Raw genomic sequence first — 17,208 nt, 5'->3', positions numbered from 1 at the left:
GGAGCAGCACGCCTGGTCTCCCTGGGTGGATGGCCAGGCAAGGGGGCAATGCAGTGGCTGGGGAGGGGAGACAAGAGGAGAGAGGCAGCTGGGGGAGGGGGAAGGAGAATGTGATGGCAATAGCAACTTAAGACACACAATTGCAAACATGTGTGATAATAGATGCTCTGAAACCAGTATGTTTCTGGGTTTTTTCAACTGACATGATAGGGCTCCTGTGATAATGTCCTAGGTCTCCAGCAGTGCATATACACTCTTGTTTGTTGGTAGTGGCTGATTCCTCTACTCTGCTTCCTTCTTGGGTGTGCAATTGCAATTCTGGGCACAGATCCATCCACTAGAGCATTCTGGCTGCACTTGCAAACCTAAGAAAGAAAGAGGCACCTCCATCCTTAGCATAAGGCTGGTCCTTCTTCCCCAAGTGCTCATAGTCAGAACATGGCCAGGTATACATATACAAGCGACAGCCAAGCAGTGGCAAGGGGACAGAGATGCACCTGAAAGACCCTCGGATACTGTTGCACACTTGGGCTAAGGGCATTCCAGAATGAGGTACTCGAGACTTCACTGTGTTCTTTCCAGGAGAAAATGGGACAAGAAAATTAATCAATAAAACAATAGTAGTGCCTTGTACAGGATTCAAGATGTGTGATTGCACACATAGGTGTTACAGCTTGATCCTCTGTATGTTTCCAGAGAAATAGGTCCCATGGAACTAACTGTGGCTTATTTCTGAGTGATGTTACATAAGTATGAGTAAAGTTACAGTAGCTCACACATTTACTAGGGAATATATTATGAGACAATATGATTCATTTGAAAATATGATAATGTTCAGAAAAAATAGAAGGCAGTAGGAAAAGGGGGAGACTACACTATAGGTGGATTGTTTCAATCATGGAAGCCTCAGCCATCAGTTTGCAAGACTTGAGCAGCAAAGCTGATGAAAGGGACTCTTGGAGGTCTCTCAGTCATAGGATTACCATAAATCAAGGCTGACTTGATGGCAGATAATAAAAACATCAAAATCTACATGTACTCTGTGGAAGTAGTGCACTTGAGTAATTTTAGACTTTGTATCATTGTCTTACAGAAGCACTCCCTCTTTAGATGGTATTGGGCACTGCAGATCATAAACATGGATTTTTGGAACTACCAATTCTCAAATCCCTCACTGTTAGCCAGCATAGCCACTGGGAAATTTGGAGAGCTGTAGTTTAAAAAAGGTAAATTTTCCAAACTGATTTGAATCACATTGCTTCCAAATTCTTCATCTCATATTTTCTGTACTCCCATCCCATGCTGTTTCAAAGCTGATTGATGCTAATTTGGGAATCCTACAAGGCTCTTAAAACAAAACTTGTTTGTTTGGTTTTTTTGCAGGTTCAATGAAGACTTCCTCTGTCTGTGGCTACCTACTGATCAAAGATGGTGATAAGTGAACATTTTTTATTTGATTTTTAAATTCTCTTTTTATATGCATGTACCTTTTAGTCACCTGTTGACTTATGGCGACCCCATAAATTTTACAGGGTTTTCTTAGGCACAGAATACTCAGAGATGATTTTTCCTCTGAAATATAGCCCATAAGAGCTGGCATTTGTTGGTGGTCTCCCATCCATGTAGTAACCAGGGATTACTACTAAAGGCTGGTAGCCCTTAGCTTCCAAAGTCAGATGGCACCTAGTCCCTTTAGAGTATTTAGGCCATACGTTTTATTATAATCTAATATCCTGCCTTTCCTCCAAAGCACTCAAGCTGACATTGATTGCAGTCTTTTTTGCTATTTTATCTTCACAAAAACTTTGTAAGTTAGGAGAGAAAGAGTGAGTGGCCCAAGGTCAAACAAAGATTTTGATGTCTCTGTGGAATGTCTGTCTGACACTCTAACCACTGCATCACACTGATCTGCGCAGATGGACTAATATCTACTCTCTGGCTTCCAACATTACCATCTTCATTCTGCTTCCAGTGAGGGACAGAGCAAACCTTGCCAATACCTCTGGTAGGTTATAAGCATAAGCAGTAGGTGCCAAGGTCAGGAAATTGCACACTGTGCAAGAGATGTGAGACCAGATTCCCCAATACTTTGATTTTTATTTAAAAGAAGCTACTGCTTCAGTTACCAGCTGAACAAACTACAGGCTCTAACATTGTTGAACATCTGTGTACATACTACCTTACCTGCATTAGCATGCCATCTTTTCCAAGCCTGTGTGAATATAAAAAACAGATTATAATACTTTAATTGTATAACAAACAATTGTACAGTCTATATTAACATAATGGATTTTTCCTAAGAGCTGGCAGTGGAGGTTTAAGTTTCCTTGAATTCTCTTCCCAAATGCAAAGGGATCTTGTAGCACCTTGGACATTAACTGAACTGTGCAAAAGAAGTTATAACATAGGTTTTTGTACACTTGGTCTATGTCCTTTTCCCAAAAACAGTATTAGTGATTAATGTGCATGAACTCCCTGTTATGCACCTAACCTGTAACTAAAAAACTACTGCATGTATATTTCAATTCCTAAAGAAACTTTTTCTAAATACGCTGATGACACCCAGATCTGTTTCTCTATGTCTCCGACTGATGTAGTGACTAGGGATGGCATCTCTCCTCTAAATGCCTGCTTGGAGTCGGTAATGGGCTGGATAAGGGAAAACAAACTCAGCCTGAATCCAGAGAAAATGGAAGTACTAGTGATAGGTTCCTTGGGTCTGGGTAGTGAAATTTGTCCACCGGTCCTGAATGGGGTCACGCTCCCCCTGAAGAACTCAGCTCGCAGCTTGGGAGTGCTTCTCGATTCGTCGCTCCAATTGACATCTCAAGTGGATGCGATGGTCAGAAGCGCTTGTTACCAGCTTCGGCTGATACGCCAGCTGCGTCCCTACCTGGACCGGAGGGACCTTGAAACTGTAGTACATGCTCTGGTAACCTCTCGATTGGATTTCTGTAATGCGCTCTACATGGGGCAACCCTTGTACCAAACCCGGAAGCTTCAATTAGTGCAGAACATGGCTGCGAGATTGGTCGCTGGATGTTCCAGGGCAGACCACATAACACCTATCTTGAAAGATCTCCACTGGCTGCCTATTCAATTCCAGGCCCAATACAAGGCGTTGGTAGTTACCTATAAAGCCCTAAATGGTTTGGGCCCAGGGTACTTGGAGGACCGCCTCTCCCCATATAATCCACCCCGCACACTCAGGTCAGCCGGTAAGAATTTGCTGAGGGTCCCAACTGCACAATACGCGGCGACCTCCCAAAGGGCCTTTTCCATTTCGGCCCCAAAATTGTGGAACAACCTTCCCGACGAGCTCCGTTCCACCACCTCCCTGGATCTTTTTAAAAAGAATCTTAAAACCTTTTTCTTTCAACAAGCTTTCCCCCCATGAATTGTGATATTATGTCCTTTCCCCCTATCTTGTAATGCTTTTTGCATTGTTTCGTGGATTTTTAACTCAGCTGGCTGTGTAATAGTTTTTAACATGATATTTTTATATATTGTTTTTATTGCTATGTATGTACTTCAATGTTGAAATTTTAATCTGTACGCTGCTTTGATCATTGTGGAAAAGCGGGATAAAATAAAATTTATTATTATTATTATTATTATTATTATTATTAAATATTGTGGAAAAGGGAAATAAATTGGATATTGAAGGTTGGTATTTTACTGCATCCTCCCACCTACCTTCAGTCTAAGTGGAGACCAGAGTTCGGATTTTTACATATCCCCTAAGCTCCCTTTCTGCCACCAAGTTGACATGATTAAGACAACCTTGATGCACATAGAAAGGTTTGAGGACTACAGAAGTACAATGATGTCCCTCCTTTTTTGAGAACTGTAAACTGCCATACAAAATCTTAGAAAACTTATTAAAAAAACTTCCATGTTAATTTTCAAATTGCTCTGCATTTTCTGAGTATTTTTATCTGGTTTAATATATTATTTCATAACTAATATGTTTTCTATACAATTTATAATTTCTTTGCTGAAATGCATGTGACTAGCTTAAGGAATAAAACCTTATTTACACCCCCTAAGGCCATAGATACATGGGCCACATGAAGCAGTTTCCTCCCATCCTCATGGTGACCTGTCTTCACAACATAGAGCCAAATCCCTGATTTGAGTGTGGATAGTTCTTACAACGTAAGGCCAGTTCCACACCAAACCCACCCTATCCTTTCCGTAAATCAGTTTAAAATAACTTTTTTGATTTGGATATTGCAGGAAAATCCAGAGCAATCTGAAGAGATGTGTGGTGAGTGTTTACACATATGTCACACTGTATCATCTGGTGCCATCACTGCTGGTGCAAGTTGCTCCCCCTGAAGTCACAACAAGGCATCCAGCCATGTGATCGATGCTGGGTGCCTTGTTTCTGACCTCAGAAAGAGCAACTTGGGGCATCAGTGTCAGCGCCAGGTAATACTGCGGGTGCATGTGTAAATAGCTGCCTGGAATCACTATGGAATGAGGAAGTAATGGGGAGGGGGGAATCTGGGCAGCTCCAGAGTATTCTGGCCACTGTAGAGTTCTAAGATGCAAACTGATATCTCTCTTTCATGCCTGACTCTTTGGGTGTTTCCTTCCTTCTACTTATCCATAATACTGTAAAAGTAAGTTATTTTACTTAGCATATTCAACCATGAAACCAACTTCTAGTGTTGACAAGTACATAGTATCATTACTAGGAGAGAGGCAAAGGAAACAGAGGATGGGGAGATGGTGTTGTCCTTGCTGCAAGACACCTGCCTTACAGGGACCAACTATGGGCCCAAAGAGGGCACATTCCAACATCCGCATGGATCACCCACCACGTTTTTGAGATATTGGACAATCAACCATTCAGTGTGGTGGACTCCATCAGGTTCAAATGCTTGATGGAACTTGCGGTTCCATACTGCAAGCTGCTGTCTCACGTATTTATTTATTCGGTTTATTTATTCCGTTCATTCCCTGACATCACTTTTGTCAAGACCCCCTTCATCAGACATGCAGGAAGAAAGTATTAGCTCAACTTTGCAGGGCAGAGTTACAGATGATGTTCTTCATCTTTCATAAAATGCATGCCCACTTGTCCCTCACAGTATACTTTTGGAAGGAGTCTCTAAGATGAAAAACAGCAGCCTGCACCTTTAGGACTTGAGGACAATGTAGACAGATAGGGAGTCAACCCCGACATTAGTTGACACAAATCAATCCAGACTTTAGTGTGGAATCCAGCCATATTGTGCTGGATTATTGAATTCATTACCAAAATGCAGGAAGTGGCAGGTCTAATCCATTTTACACCTGTGTATGCCTTTTTTGCTCAGTGTGGAAGCTGGTATTCCAACCTTCCCTTTACAGAACCAAAGCTACCATTGAGTTATTACAGCCCCTTCACCACCATCCTTTCTATGGATGGCAGAGAACAGGGACAAGGATTAAAGAAGTGTCCAGCAATGTTCCCATCATCTGCTGCCACCCCAAGAGGATCCCAGCAGACATCATTGAATGATATCATTTTATGTCTCTGCATAGCCAGATGCTTCTCCAATCCACCACCTGCATTTTCCACCAGCCAGAGAATGGCCATGGGGAGGTGGCAGCAGCTTCAAAGGAGTATTCAGTGGCACCTGTAGTTTAGTTCTATGCTGTCCCATGCTGTGCTGTCCCATGCAGGACTTCTGCCATTTCTTTCTCCTTCTGTAAGATCTTTACATGAAGCTAGATTTAATATCTCTCATGGTTTATTTAATTATGATTCATCTAGACATGTTCAGATCCAAGTCTGATCATTCAGCCTTATACAGAGCTTTGTTTAGCCTTATTGTTTCTGCAAAGATACATTCTTTCAGTGAGGAAATAAAAAAAAAAAATAGATTTACCAAAGGTAGTCATAGATTCTGGAAATATGTTTTTGAAGGGCTGGGGAATTGGGTCCTTCCATGTGCCAGCATATCAGTATGTGAAGTGATTTGCAGTACTACAAAACAAGAGATAAAGTTCTGTCAGGTAGGAATTCCTGCAAAACCACTCTCCAGGACACATATCTGTCATGACTGTGGCTTAACATGCCACTAATCAAGCACAGAAACTCCTTCAGTGGACAAGCAAACTATCTACAACACAGATTGAAAAGAAACTCTCAGATCTGTGGCAAGATTTCCTAAGGAGAGGTAATGTGTATATCAAAAGAAATTTGTTCCACAGACATTCATTTCTGAAAAGTAATTGCAAAAGACCTACCGGACCAGTATTGCAGAAATCTGTAAATATATCATCAGCCTTGATTTGTTCATACATCTCTGCTATGGCTTTCTTTCTCAGACTGGTGATGTGGTACCTCTCATATAAATTAAAAACCACTGTAGAAAAAACCAGAGAGATGCTTCAGGGACATAAGAGTTGCATTAACTATTCCATGCCCACCTGTTTTTAAATTCTTGACAAGCAATATACAAATTGGCCCCCATTTGTATTTATTATTAGCCAACCTCAATTTTCACCACATCAGTAGATGCATACTTTTAATTTCATGCATTAGGATGTAGCTGCTTCAGTATGTATGTAGTATCAATATGCAGTCATGCATAAACAAAAAGTGTAATATACACATCTATGTACATATAACTGCATATTCACTCAATTTTTATCAATTGCTCCTTTCTCAGTCCAGTCAGCTGTTTTTATGCATGGGAGTTCCATTCCAGACCTCCCACAGATGCCAAAAGCCATGGGACTTCAAATCCAGTTGATTTCAATGGCAGCATGCCATGTGCGTGTACGCACTGTCTTGGCTTTGTACACACTACCATTGGGAACAATGGGATGGGGCCATCTGAGGATGCTCAAATCTGCAGATGACAAGCCCAAAGTTGGGGCAGGCAAACTGTATTCTAGTAGACTTTTCCCACCCCCACTTCACCAGGATATTCTACAGACAACCTGGAATATCCTGGCCCCACAGATGCCCTGACCTGCCTGTTACCTGGTCCTCTGTTTCTGTACTGTGGCAGCTGTCTGTATGGCAGTCCTACTGAGCTGCTCAGCACATTCAGTGCCACCTTGGGGCATTCATTTCTGAGCTCAGAATGCGATGCCCAGCTTCAATCACATGGCTGAGTGCCTCATTCCAACCTCAAAGCAAGTGACACACAGCAGCAGTGGATGCACTGGGTGGTTGCCATGGTGTAGGAACAGAAAACTCTAGATTTCCCTAGAAGATCTAGAATAAGAGATATATTTTTAATAAATTTTGTCTGTTATACCCTGGTTCTGGTGCAGAACATGCCAGACTTCTTTCACACTTCTCACACCAGAATTGGGGTTTTGGGCTGTGCATTGTCTGAAAAGAATGGTGCCAGCACAGGAGCTGAATTGACCTTTTGGCCATGTAGACAGGGCCTGGTTCTGATTTTAAAACTGCCCTGAATAAAAGGCTGGTTGAGAGAGTTCACTTAAAAGACAATGCTTTGGTTGTGATGTGAAAACTATTTGGTGCTAGTGAGAAATGAGACGTCTGTGGGAATCAGGAAGAGCCCTTCAAAGTGTCAAGAACATGAGGTTGATAGAGTTCAACTTCATAAATTTCAATTTCAAATTAAAGTCTGAGAAATGTTTGGACTAGCAATGGGCAGTGACTGAGGAACTTTTGTCCCTCTCCCCTTAAGGCTCTGCTATAGGACTACCAAATGTCAGGGCCTGGCCATGAATTTCCAGTTTTTGTAGGTCATCTCCAGATAGAAGAGAAGAATACAAATTCAACAGTTTAAGTGGGCCCAGCCTTATCCAAACATCCTGCTCAACTATTAGAGCAGTAACTTAGTACAATTTGCAAGGTTTAATTGATTTGCTGCTGCAACTTGCAAAGAATCTTCAGAGAGGTCTATATATTTAGCTTCATCTTTCCCTTTCAATTGTAGCACCAGGACTCACCCCCTGCTCTAAATCCATCTTCTTGCCAGAAACAAGCAGACCAGATCTCCAAAGAGGAAATGTATTTTGTCTGCTTCTGTGTGTGTTCTTGATTGACAACCTGTGAGCAATTGGTGGTGGTTGATGTTGTCTGCCTTCAAGTTGGTTGCTGTACCCAGGGGGATTAGGTGGAAAGAAGCAGTGGCTAAGCAACCGGTCAAGCAGCATCTGAGAAGCCTCTCATCTTTGCTGGTCTTGTGGCAAAGGTCAGCATGGGTGAGAAGCTTCTTGGTCACTGCTTGACTGACTGCTTGGTCACTGCTCCTTTTCCACCTGGTCACTCTGGCAGCTGCAATCAGGCAGCTGGCCAACTGGCCTTACTTTTTCTGTAAGGCCAGCACAGGCAAGAGGGAGGCATAGGCCTGGGTTGCTGCCTCTGCTGAATTTACACATGAGAGGCTGAGGCAGAAGAGGAAGCAGTGGTGAACTGGGCAGTGTGATAGACACTGCTGGCTGGCTGCTTGGCTGTTGCACATACAGTAGACTTAATATCAAGAAATAGGCAGAGGGGAATGTTCGGGTTGTCACCCAAGAAGAAAGGGGATGGTAGCTTGAAAATTGGGGGGGGGGGGATGTTCTAAAGCAAGGATAAGCAACTTACTACACCCCAGAGGTTTTGGCCTACAGTTCCCAGAGTCCCTGAGCATTGTTTATTTTGGCTTGGACTTATGGGAGTTGTGATCCAGAATATACAGAGACTATTCTGTTGCCTACTTCTGATTTAAGACAACAAAACACATAATACTAGCATCTGCAATGGAATATGTGTCTTGCTGCACATACAGCAAAAGTGGGAGCTGTGTAACCTGCAAATTATATGTAGTTCTTTGGGGATCCAATGTGGCTCCTTGCATTCCCAGTGACCCTCAAAGCTCCCAAAATCCACAACTCAAATACTGGCGTTGTTCACCCCAAAAAAGAGATGGATTGTTATAAATAATGGGGAGGGGTTTCCAACGGCCCTTCCAGAAGCAACTAGGAGTGCTGCAGCATCATTTACAGCCACCCAAAAGGATGACCATGATACTACATTGCAGTCCTCTGGAACACTAGATAAATCAGGAATAGGGTGGTGTAGCCTTCTGAGCTCTGAAGTGTGTCCACCCCTGGTATGTGACGTTACCCACACAAAGCAAACATTTCACTCATGTTTGCTTATATTCTCTTTGAGATGATTACTTGCTTCCAGACAACCCAAGACCTGGCAATATGCAACTTGAAATCTGAGTTGCATGATTTTAGGAATATTCACATCTGGAGTCAAAAGAATGTACTGTGTCTGCATTTTCTGTCAACAATAGACTAAAAGGGTTTGGCTATGCCACCTTAGGTCTTTTCATATCTATTTGTAAATAGCAAGATGTACCATTTCTAACTACACTCACCATAAATAGCATCCAGCATCCATGTGTGGGGAGCATACAAATCACCTGCAGCAATATTGTTTTTTTGGGCTGGCCAATTAATGCTCGAGAAGTCCTCCACATAAATTTCCTGAAGAGAAAACATGGAAAGAAATACCTTCCTTCACAATGACAACAACAAATCAAAGATATTGGTGTACTTGATATAAAGGGTATGTCCAGAATTTTGAGGCCTTCTTGATTGGAAAAGGCATATGGAAGATGGGACAAAAATACTGGAGTGGGAGAGGTAATCTCAGTAATTATTTACAGAGAACAGAGAAGATTAAGGATCACTCAGTATAACAGGAAGCACTGGGAACTAGCTTGGGTGCTTCCAAGTGCAAAACTTTCAAAATGGTTCTTCGAATGCTAGGAACAACAAGAAGAATTTTAAAAGCTATATGTGGCATTAGTTTGCTTGTTTGTTTTCATTTGCTGTAAGAGATGTCTACTTCTTCTAAGGAAAGAGCTGACCTAAGAGTTCCTTCCAGCATAGCTAACATTTCCAACTTCCCTCAGTCTAGTCTAGTCTAGTAGGAGATTATCGCAGTTGCACCTCTCCCATTCTGATGATGTCCCAAAAACGCACTGTTAAACAAATGAGGTGAAAACAAGTGTTACTGCATTGAGTCATAATGTTGTGATGTTAAAGGGATGAGAACAGGTATTATCACACTGTATTAGCTGTCATCCCCAGTGTTCACATGATATGAACAGAATATGAATGGGAGGAGAACAAATGCCATCTCACAGAATTTTCTGGATTCAAGCTCAGGTCAGCCGCAACATTTATTTTTTTTTTTTGTGCCACACATGTACATTACATTGAGGACCCACAGAATAAAAGAAGTACAGTACATACCGATGTTTCTGATGCTAATTAACTGTTTGCATTAAAGAAAAACAGATTTCAAAAGTAGTTTGCAAAGACAAAACACAAACGAATGCCATCCCTGCCTGTGAAAAAATTATGCCACAAATATGGGATTTTATCAAACACATTCAGAAGTGCCAGCAACATTTGGGTTGGTATCGATAACCCATCATTTGGGTTAAACAATAAAATCTCACTATAATGGGAATAAAATTTATTCTACAAGCTTGTGGGAAAATAAAAAACAAAAACAAACCTTTTCTCATCCTTGTCACTACCAGAAGAAGAGTATCATGAGGGGTATTATGGGAGAGGGGGAGGCAGAGGGATTCCACACCAAACAGGAAACACGTTTTCATACTGCATGGATCGAGACCGGGATGCATAAATTATCTCACAAAGCAGCTAGAATGGGCTGAAACTGATTGTTGAAGCCCATCATGGGATTTTACCGTACTTGCATATAATGGGAGAAGGCCAGCCTGGGTGCAGGAGGGGTACTGTCTGAAAACAGGGGTGTGCAATAAAATCCATTCCATTCAGTTTACATCACGAAGCAAGCACATTATGAAACAGCTGTGTGATAATCCCCTTTGATTCTAAGATATAATTTTTGCACTTTCCCAAAAAATAGCTGAGTTTAAGAACATAAAAATAAATAAAAACTATAATGGACAATAAATATACGTCACAAAAATACAAATTTGACAGAATCATGTGTTCGAATCCAATTAAGTACAATTGTGGTACCTTATGATAAGTCATGACCAATAATTTTCCTGGGACTGCAAACTGGTCTAAATAGTGCATTTTATAGACCTGTTCCCTAAAGCAGGCCCATGTAGAAGCAAGCCTTCTTAGAATTTTGAAGCTCTCCTATGCCATCTCCAAGCTAATATAGGTGAGGAACCTGATGTTCAGACACCCCAGAAAAACCAGAGGGGTTTGGATATAGAATCATAGAGTTAGAAGAGACCTCAAAGGCTACCCAATCCAACCCCCTGCCATGCAGGAAAACACAATCAAAGCAACCCAGACAGATAGCCATCCAGCCTCTGTTTAAAAACCTCCAAAGAATGAGACTCCACCACACTCCGAGGGAGTGTGTTCCACTGTCAAAAAGCTCTTACAATCAGGAAGTTCCTCCTAATGTTGAGGTGGAATCTCTTTTCCTGGAGCTTGCATCCATTGTTCCAGGTCCTAGTCTCTGGAGCAGCAGAAAACAAGCTTGCTCCCTCCTCAATATGACATCCCTTCAAATATTTAAACAGGGCTATCATATCACCTCTTAACCTTCTCTTCTCTAGGCTAAACATCCCCAGCTCCCTAAGTCGTTCCTCATAGGGCATGGTTTCCAGACCCTTCACCATTTTAGTCACCCTCCTTTGGACATGCTCCAGTTTCTCAACATCTTTTTTGAATTGTGGTGCCCAGAACTGGACACAATATTTCAGGTGGGGCCTGACCAAAGCAGAATAGAGTGGCACAATTACTTCCCTTGATCTAGACACTATACTTCTATTGATGCAGCCTAAAATTGCATTGGCCTTTTCAGCTGCTGCATCACACTGTTGATTCATGTTCAACTTGTGGTCTACTTGGACTCCTAGATCCCTTTCACATGTAGTCTCATTAAACAGGTGTCCCCCATCCTATATCTATGCATTTCATTTTTCCGCCCTAAGTGCAGTATCTGACATATCGGATCTTAACCTTTTCTTCTCCAGGCTAAACATACCCAGCTCCCTAAGTCTCTCTTCACATGGCACAGTTTACAGACCTTGCACCATTCTGGTTGCCTTCCTCTGGACACACTCCAGATTGTCAGCATCTTTTTTGAATTGTAGTGCCCAGAACTGGATACAGTATTCCAAGTGAGTTCTGACCAAAGCATGGATCATCTCCACCTTGCCATTCCCCCAGAATATCCCATTTTGGATCCTTTCGCCCCTAGAAGTTATCCAGCAGCAGACTTTTCTGCAGACCAGAAGAGGAGCATTTCCACCAGGGAGTTTATCATACACCATTTAAAGCGACTTACCCCATTTAATTTTGAAGCTGGATCTTATCACACGCACTGGGGGCCATGCAAATGAAACCTGGCCTTGGTCACACTTATCTGGCATCTTTTCAAAAATGGCAGACTCCCAGTTTTGAAAAGATACCGGATAAGCCCAGCTAGAACCAGGGCTACAGCTGGGTTGCACTCGCCCGGCCCTCCCATGTGCGATAAGATCCGGCTTCAAAATTAAATGTGAATGGTGTAAGTTGCTTTAAATGGTGTGTGATAAACTCCTAAATCTTGATCTCTTCTAGCAAGTTCACTTTAAGGGTTAAGATTGGTCTTTAAAGCAGATGTTAAGGGGGAAACAGATTATCGAGAACTATATAAGATATAAAAGAGAAAAGCCAATGTATTTGGAGTTCAATGATGCTGATGTGCAACAGTCAAAAATTTCAATAGACGTATGTGGTACAAACAGTTGTAACATCTCAGTTATACATTCAGGGAAACACTGGTTTGAAAGCTCCTCTGCATTAGAACCTTCTCCACAACCTAACATTTCTTGAAAGGAACATCTCCAGATCCCCCTTTTTGACAATCACACTTGCTATATGCACAAATAGGAGGAAATAAAATCTAGCAGCTCCCCATGTGCATTCCCAAGATAATATGGTGGTCCCATTTGATAGAGGCTATAAGAATGTTTGCAGAATGTTATCTTACCTGCCTTAAACTCTGAATCAGTTCATCTTCTTCCACAGTCAGTCGGGTGGCACAGCAGTAGGTGAGCGCAAGAGAGACATGGCGGGTGTAACACCAGTAAGAGTAGGGATGGCCTGGCACCCATGTGGGTAAAATCCTGTCAGAGAAAAGCAGCATCAAGATCATGGAAAGAAAAAGGTTTTCTGCATATATATCAAAATATGCAAGTTGGATTTTTAGGCACTTTATTTCTTTAAAATGCATAATTAATGCTGCATATTTTTGCAGCATAAATAAATAAATAAATAATAAATAAATAAATAAATAAATAAATAAATAAATAAATAAATAAAATGGTATTTCCCCTAAGATTATAGAATCCAGAGTTGAAGATCAATACAATCAAAGATCCTAGGCTCATCAAAATGCAGAGGATGACATGTGTAGCCAACATCCTGTTCAATATGCAAGGAGATATTATATATTCATGGCATTCACTGAAATTCCCAATAGTTCTTAAAAAGGCAATTCCAACTTCCCCATCCTACTGGCTACAGTGTGGGAACCATTTTCTGCCAACAATTTTTGCTCACTGAAAAGCTGCATATGTTTGAGTTATGGCATAAATTAATCACCAGACAAAGGTATGCCAAACCTCTTCTGGACTTCTTGGTATACCTCCATCTGAGTTAGGAGTGGACAACAGTCATTTTCATAATCTATAACTTCCTGTGGGGATATAGCTCTGGCAGAAAGAGATACCAAGTGATGAAGATTAATTCTAATGTCTCAATTTCCAAGGCACTGTTATTTGGCACAAGATTAATCCATTTTGTAACACTGAAGCAGGGACCTTTCTTCAATGGCTCATGAGTGAGAGAGGAAACATTAAACTTTTGTGTACATACCAAAACTCTGGAAACTGTGCATTGATTCCATCCCAGCTATACATATTCAAAATAGCCAACCAAATTTTACCAAAGGAAGGGATTCTGACAGCACCACCTGGAAAAAGAATAATCAAAATTCCAGATGTAAACAAGGGAGAAGAGGTCCCATCCACTCATACTGGCACCATGCACTCTGCATTTTAAGGTCTGGCATCTTACAGAAGTGTTTGTATCACCAATCTTCTGATGTACTGAAACTAAACCCTTATATGACTTTTACTAAAAGAAAGATATCCTAGTTATCTGAGTCCCATCAGATATTATTTACAGCAAGGGTGCGAGGAAGCTAGATCACAATCTATTGGGATGATTTGTTGTAGGTATGCAAGGATTTGCTGCATACACACACACACACACACACACACAATCAGAGTTGCCTTATACTGGCAAAATGCAGAAGGTTGTAATTAAGAGTGAATGTTTTATGGGGAAGGATGATGAGCTCCATTCAATATTCATACTCAAAACAAATTCAGAGGTTATGTTTTGTATCAGGCTCCAGCAGATGATTCTAGTAACAAGCAATGCTGATGCCAAAAGTCTGAAATATGCCCACCCTTGATTTACACTAATAAAAGTAATGGTTGAGATCCTAGACAGGGACGATAATGTGTAATTTCATGATAATTATGAGTTTTGTTGCTGAAATGATGTGCAGTCTTACTAGTGAAGTGCAACAATGCACAGTGTGGGCTCCCATCGTGCACTGGGACACATTGTATGATGACCATGCTGTCGGTACCATTTGCACAATTGCTCTAGAAACTTAGGTCCAAAACACACTGCAGAAATAATCCCGTTTGAGATCGCTTTAGCTGCCCTGGCTCAAGCCTAGGGAATTCTGAGAACTGTAGTTCTGTGAGACATTTAGCCTTAGATAGAAGGGTAAGCAAGTCAGAGATCTCTGGTGCCACAATACACTACAATTCCCAGGATCCTCCAGCACTGAGTCAGCTATGTCTCTACTCCCCTCCTGAATAATACAAGCATTGCACAACATCATGATTCACCTTTACATGATTGCCAGTCAGTTCACGATGACGTAAATACCTAACATGATGCCAGCCTTCATTTTTATCAGTGTAAACTTAATGCAATGATCTTCCCCAATGGGGGCAAGACAGTGGGAGTTTGCTTTAAGCCCTAATCTTGAGTACTTTTCCACCCTTGTTTTCAAGCTTTCTTTGCTTACCCTTCTTATGAAGGTTGATGCGAGCCCGCACTATATCTGGATGGTCAGGTCCAAGTCCAAGGATGCGCAAGGCTATATAGTTGAAAGTTGTGCCCAAAACTGTTGATGGATCCTGAAGATGGCTACCACACAGAGAGATCAAAGAGACATCAATAAAGGCATCAGCATTTCTGAATATGTAAGGATCTTTTAGATTTTTACAGTGTCCTCTCTGTTGTTCTGGCATATTAAAGGTAGAAAAAGTAAAGGTTTCCTCTTTGATGTGATTATCTAGTTGTGTGGGGGTGGTGCTCATCTCCATTACTAAGAAGAGAGATCCAGTGTTGTCAAAGACAACTTTGTGGTCATGTGGCCAGAATGAGTGCATGGAACTCTGTTACCTTCCCACCGCAGTGGTACTTATTTATCTACTTGCACTTTTACATGCTTTCAAACTGCTTGGTTGGCAGAAGTTGGGATTAGTGATGGGAACTCACTCTGTCATGCAGTGCTTGGGTCTCAAACTGCCCATCTGCTGACCTTGCAATTGTCAGAGTCAGCATCTTAACATGCAATAAGGCTCTAGGTAATGTCTCCCAGTCCCTCCCTTAATTCTCACAGCAACTGTGAGTGACAGGAATCTGATTCCCTGTCTATCAGGAGCAGCTGACTGATATTTCCACTTCTCCCATGAGTGAACTCCCAGGTCAGAAACACGGTTCCTGTTGCAATTCCCTTTTACACTGGTAATCACTTCTGGGGGGACAGTAGTTGACTGCTTCCTGATCATTAGGGAAACAGACCTCTGTTGCTCACAGCAGCTGCTGCTTGGTAAATGAAGACTGGAGGACTTTTGTGATACGTACATATTCCCAAAACTAGTAAATATGTAGGGATCATACATACAAACCAGTCATAAATACATGACTCTGTGTTACACATTTGTCACTGCCCTAAGTGAATTCTAGATCCCCTTTTCAAGTAAAATTGAAATAAACTAAAATTGCAATGTATTATAGTAAGAAGTAAGATCTGGAAATGACAAGGAATTATCACCAGCCATCCCATCTCATCCCTGTAAAACCCACAGATATTTTTTATTTTACTCACAGACCCCAACCACCATCTGGGAGCTGTTTTGAGCATATATAACGCAGGATCTCTTTTTTGAACTCTTCTGGCAGTGAGATCTTGGCAGCATGGCAGGCAAACAAAAGACCTGTTTGAAAAAAAGAGATTATGGAGAGCATTCAATGGTCTTGAATTGGTTTGATGCAGGGACGTAGCCAGGATTTTAGGAAGGGGGGGGGGTTTCCAGACTAAGTGCCACCATTATAATGGGGCTTGGGCGTGGCAGCACAGCAGCACACACCATTCATTTTTCTAATGGAAGGGGGGGTTCGGACCCCAAGAACATCCCCCTTGGCTATGTCCCTGTTTGATGTGCAGGTGATGGTCAGAGGGCTCTTTCACACTGCACAATTACAGAGCTTTGGCTCCACTTTAACTGCCATACTTCAACCCTATAAAATTCTGGGATTTACATTTCAGGGAGGGATATTTAGAATTCCCATCCAGAGAGCTCTAGTGCCCCATCAAATTGCAAACCCCAGAATTTCACAAGATGTAGCCATGCCAGTTAAAGTGGAATCATAGCACTATAACTGTGCAATGCGAAAGGGAATGGGATAAAATTTGTTTTTACCAGCTTGATAGAAAAAGAAAGGGTTTAGCATAACAGGTCAAAGTCAATGAACAGTATTTCAGCCCTTTCTTCTGGAAGTATTTTATTATTAATCATTCACAATACACATATAACTTTCACCTGCACAATTTAATGTGGGATGCTGCTTACAACATGAAATGACACATTCTCAACATTGGTGTTCGTATCTTTAGAACTGGCTTCCTCCTATTCATCTGTCAGAGTTAGAGATTCAGATAATATTGGAAGGGTTTAGATTTGTTACCTTTTAAAAATGTATTAAAATTAGAAATTAAAATTTAAAAACTGGTGGGCATAATCCAGTCTGTTGTAGTAGCAGTACCTTTTTGCAAAGAATCCTCATAGGCTCAATAGATTGCTATCTCCACCCCCCTAACCTAACAATCTGGTTTATCACACTAGC

General features: G+C 41.5%; 1 protein-coding gene across 1 annotated transcript in view; it reads right to left on the bottom strand.

Moving 5' to 3' along the window:
* LOC149316332 (lanosterol synthase-like) overlaps positions 1 to 16,593 on the bottom strand; it is a 35,229-nt gene extending 18,636 nt beyond the window's left edge. The window contains exons 1-9 of the mRNA XM_089518303.1: positions 16,566 to 16,593; positions 16,190 to 16,298; positions 15,101 to 15,222; positions 13,867 to 13,963; positions 12,980 to 13,115; positions 9,357 to 9,465; positions 6,244 to 6,362; positions 5,883 to 5,980; positions 2,185 to 2,212 (exon numbers count right to left, since the gene is read on the bottom strand). Coding sequence (XP_089374429.1) covers positions 2,185 to 2,212; positions 5,883 to 5,980; positions 6,244 to 6,362; positions 9,357 to 9,465; positions 12,980 to 13,115; positions 13,867 to 13,963; positions 15,101 to 15,222; positions 16,190 to 16,298; positions 16,566 to 16,593 — 846 coding nt within the window. The remainder of the gene's footprint in view (positions 1 to 2,184; positions 2,213 to 5,882; positions 5,981 to 6,243; positions 6,363 to 9,356; positions 9,466 to 12,979; positions 13,116 to 13,866; positions 13,964 to 15,100; positions 15,223 to 16,189; positions 16,299 to 16,565) is intronic.
* Positions 16,594 to 17,208: the final 615 nt, after the last annotated feature.

This window comes from Sceloporus occidentalis, unplaced genomic scaffold (assembly GCF_023333645.1).
Source record: "Sceloporus occidentalis isolate IW3139 unplaced genomic scaffold, rSceOcc1.0.p SCAF_3, whole genome shotgun sequence".
NCBI classification, from domain to species: Eukaryota; Metazoa; Chordata; class Lepidosauria; order Squamata; family Phrynosomatidae; genus Sceloporus; species Sceloporus occidentalis.
The sequence above is the reverse complement of the archived record's forward strand: the minus strand, read 5'-3'. Positions and strand labels throughout refer to the sequence as shown.